At 35.3% G+C, this 4,575-nt stretch overlaps 1 protein-coding gene across 1 annotated transcript; it reads left to right on the top strand.

Annotated features, from left to right (window-relative positions):
* Positions 1–1,947: 1,947 nt before the first annotated feature.
* LOC118753114 (myb-like protein AA) lies at positions 1,948–2,518 on the top strand (the record flags this gene model as incomplete). The annotated part of the gene is made up of 1 exon (XM_036487976.1): positions 1,948–2,518. A coding segment is annotated over exon 1 (571 nt), but the record flags the coding sequence as incomplete, so codon positions are not given.
* Positions 2,519–4,575: the final 2,057 nt, after the last annotated feature.

Below are 4,575 nucleotides of genomic sequence, written 5' to 3'. Positions count from 1 at the left end.
TATTCGCGAGTATAGACAGCTTGGAAAAACTCCATTAGAGGGTCTATTAGGATTCGCTCGAGAATCAGGAGGGTTTACAGACATGCAAGGATAAGCATGTGGACACCCTTTGAGCATCGCAATGTTGCTTTGTGGCCTTCAAGTGAACCCAACTCAGAGGTGACTAAATTAATGTTAAATTTGCTTTGGAGACAAATCAGTTTCGGCTTTAATTTAATATACTTGTTGTACTTTTTCAAACAAAAAAGTCGCGACAATCCAATTTCTACAGAAGTTTTATGCCCATGAAAATGATTTCTTCTTTATGTCACCGTTCATACTTTTTCTGAAAGAAATTTACTCCAAATTGCCTCTCGTGCGACGAGCGGATTCTCTGGGTGCAGCTTGGCTATTATAATATTTACAAATTTTCATTGATATACATACATATATCGGTATGTAAGTACCTAAGTATAACTATAAATAACGTTTGCTTTAAAAATTCCTTCAGTTCAACAACCCTTTATCGCCCAAGTATCATTTAAAGATGATATTAAAAAAAATGCAACAACAAGATGCAAGAAAAATTACCCAAAACAGGCAACAGGCTGTTGCACCTTTCCAGAACGCTGATAAAACAAACAAAAAAAGTAGCCAAAATCAACACCCAACACAGCGCGCGTATACCAACTTTACTCCTGAAAAACACGCTCTCGCTCTCGCTCTCTTGTGCTCTCAACATTTCGAACAAGGAGAACTACCCAATATTTTTTATGCTAAATATACCGTTAGGAAAATAGTGCTCACATTTACCGTTGTACATGTGCGTGTGGGCGCTTATGCTTTGGGAAATTTATTTAGCAATGGCCAGGTTGATAGGCCGGAACTGCTGCTGATGTTGCTGGTGCTCGCGCTGGGACTTGGTGGAGCTGCTGAAAATTCAGAATTCAGTATGAAACGACATAGCGCCGGATGCGCACGGTAAACGAATCGAGAGCGGATAAAGTTTGTGACGTTAATGTGGAATGTACATACATAGAATTTGAAAGAAGAAGCTCAGAGAAAACCAAATTTCTGGTAAAAGTGGAATTCTAGGGTAAACGACCAAGTTGGTGTCAAAGTAAGCGCAAACGAATTGAATGAAGCGAAACTTTAGTGCATAAAAATATACGAAGAAGAAAAGTGGAAGCTAAAATCGCAAGAAAAGGTGCCAGTACGTAAGGCAGAAGCTAGGTGCGTACGATTAGCAGGAAATGCGTGAGTGCGTATAAACTGCTGTGACGACGTGTGCGCACACCAGAGGTGAAGGTGTAAGAAGAAGCAAACAAAAATTTGTCACAATTTTCACCTTCGCTGCCAAATGTGCGTGGAAAATTTTATTTTTGGCATAAAAAGGACAAGCAAACATTGAGGCGGATAGTCAGCGGTCTTTTGTCGCGCGTGACAAATGATGAGTGAAAATTTAGGCCGGCTAAAAATAAACGGTATTACGAGTAAATTACAATAAACAAATACAGTGAAAAGCGATCCAAAAAAGTAAAACCACACAAAGCAAAGCTAAAGTAAGCACACGCAAGGTAAACGAAAAATAAAACTGCCGGCGACGAAGGCGCGAGTGTGCATACATACATACATACATACATATAAGTTGTGCAAAAAATCTGTTGAATGCGCGAGTATCTATTTTTGCCGGCGAAATAACGCAGCGCGTACGGGAGTGCTAGTGCGTGAGCGCAACAACGAGGCGGCTGAGGGTCAAGTGTGCGTTTAGTGTGAAAGTGAAATGATGAAAAAGTAAAAAAGAGTGCAAGTTTGATAAAAAAAAAATAAAAAAGGCAAACAAAAGTTGAGCTAACGTCAGCTGGCAAATCTAATAAACAAGGTAACTTCTAAATAAATTTTTTTGCAAAAAAAATCTCCAACAAAACTCCAACTCAACCAACAAATATGTCAGCCAACATCTTTAAAATGCTGCTGCTGTTCCTTGCAGCTGCTTGCCTCTGCAACGCGGCACCCTCACCTGAACCAGCACCCGAACCACAACCACAACCGCAACCGGAACCTGCACTCTTTAGCAGCTATAATCCCGCATTCATATCGAATCCATCCATTTATACCTATACATTGGCGGAACAGCGGCCAAAGCAAACGCAATTGAAACAACAAAAACAACAGCAACAACACGCAAATACTTTGCTGAGCAATGATATTGAATATAATGGCAATGACAACAGCAACAATAACAACAACAAAAATTATTACAATTATGCCAGCAACAATAATAATGTGCCGTTTAGTTCGAGCGAGTCGGCAGCCTCTCCGCCTTCTTCTGCGAGTAATCGCAATTTTTACTACACTAATGCCAAATTTAGTGGCACTCCTACAACTGCAACACCCACTCAACCATTGCCGGTGAGTGGTTGTCAGTTAGATCGTTTAGCCGTTTATAAGGTTGTATTGCACACCTATTGGACGCGCGATTTATTCCCGAAACACTATCCGGACTGGAGGCCCACAGCGCAATGGACGAAAACTATAGGTGAGTGTATGGGAGGGAAAACGGATTAATTTTGTGGTTGACTAAATGTTATAGATACAGAAGTGGTGTGACTTAAAAAAATTGCAAAAAATACAAACCTATAAAATTTGTATTCGAAAAGAAGTGCTCTATATAAGGACTCAGTAAATCAACTAAGTTTTTTTTTTTACCATTCAAAGTATGCTTGCTGAATCTTAACTAAACAATAATGGTTTATGTGCCTTCAAAAACTGGTAGCAAATTTAATACAAAGCAGGGCAATTCTGAGTAAGAGATGTAGTTGCAAGACTTTCGTAAGACAATTGAAAGGCAGTAGGCAAGATAGTGTGAAAGATTTTGTATATTTTGGCATAAAAGTCTTACAAAAAAAGGCCACTTGCCAATTTTCATGGTGAAAAGCTCTTTTGACCGAGTGAACAAAGCACTGGCATGCAATTCGTGAGGTACGACGTTCGAATCCTCCGGCAGCGGAATTTTTTTAACTTAATTTAATTTTTTGTTTAATTTAATTTAATTTTTTTTTAATATAATTTTCTTAAAATTTTTAGATTCAATGGCTTTAAAAAGAAAACTATATTTTGTCAATTTAATTAAATTTTTAGAAACTTATGTATTTTATGTATTTTTTTTATTTAATTTGTTTTCCCTTTTAATTTAACTTGATCTTCGCTTTTAATTTTTAGATTTATTGTTTAAGAGAGAAAAGCAATTTTTAAATTTCATAAAATTTTTAAAACCTTACATATGTAATGTATGTAATTAAATTTCGATTATTTCTTCACTTTATTATTTTTATTCTTTAGTTTAATTTTCTTAAAATTTTTCGCTTTAGTTGTTATCAGATGCCAGATATTTTATCAACTTCGTTTAATTTTTAAGACCTTATTTTTTTAATTCATTTAGTTTTAAGAAACTTATTTAATTTTTTTATAGAATTTTTGCAGTTTTTTTTATATATTTCAAAAAGAAAAATTTTTATTGTTTAAAAAGAAAATATATATTTTTTTGTTTTTTTTTTTGTTTGTTTGAGGTTAGAAAAGAAAGTTCTTCGCATTTTACTTCCAATCTTATGTTCCAATTATTTTTTAGTAAAGTTCAAAATCACTTGGCGGTTACATCTGACAAAAAAAAATGAAATAAACACCCTTTCGAGAACCTCCCGATTAGCTGCAGATTCAAAAAATATGCTGTGGAGAATTCATGCATTATATCGTAGTAAAAAAAATTATTAATTTTTTCATAGTATCTGTACAATAATTCAAGTGACTTGTATGTATATTCTAGTAAAACTCACCCTTCATACTAATTGGGAGCTACTACAATGAGCACATACTAAAACTGTCAGCCTTATTCCAAGGTATCATATAATCCATTCTACTTTCTCTTATTCCGCTGCTCATACTGTTCAGACGGCTTATGAAAAAAGTTATTGAAATAGAAAGTTGCTGGCGTCTGAAGTTTATTAGTTTATACCTAAAAAGGGTTCTTCCTTAGGAGAAGCCGAATGAGAGCACTGTATTTTTGGAGTCAGAGTAAAAGGGCATAGGTTTAACATACATATGTACATATTAGGGATGTTTTTTTAAGTCCCGAATATCCTGGGATTATTTGCCATGAATCCTGGGATTTTCGGGATTTGCAATTTGTACTTCGGGAAATAAAGAAACGCCTTATCTTGACCTTTTTTGGCTAGGATATCGAATCGAAGATACCGATATAGAACTCATTAAAAGTATCGCTGTAAAAATATCGAGATAAAAAGGTTCGAAAAATTTAAACTGAATATTGGTCTCATGACCAATGACCAATTTGCACTTTAATAAGGGTTTGCCTATGTAGATGTTTGTGTGTTAATCACCATCACCTTAACTTAAAAAAACAAAAACATAATTTCGACTGCAAACTTAAAAAAGGAAATTAAAAACTTACCTCCACCAAAAAATGTTACGTTAGTGGTGGCACAGGGTTGCCAGATTCTGAAACGAAGAAAGGAGTACATTTATATTTTCGATAGGAAAAAAGCAGAACAACACATAAGAAAGGAGTACGTTTTTTTA

This window comes from Rhagoletis pomonella, unplaced genomic scaffold (genome assembly GCF_013731165.1).
Source record: "Rhagoletis pomonella isolate Grant_MI unplaced genomic scaffold, Rhpom_1.0 Rhpom_scaffold_02115, whole genome shotgun sequence".
NCBI classification, from domain to species: Eukaryota; Metazoa; Arthropoda; class Insecta; order Diptera; family Tephritidae; genus Rhagoletis; species Rhagoletis pomonella.
This window is presented reverse-complemented; position numbering and strand designations above follow the sequence as displayed.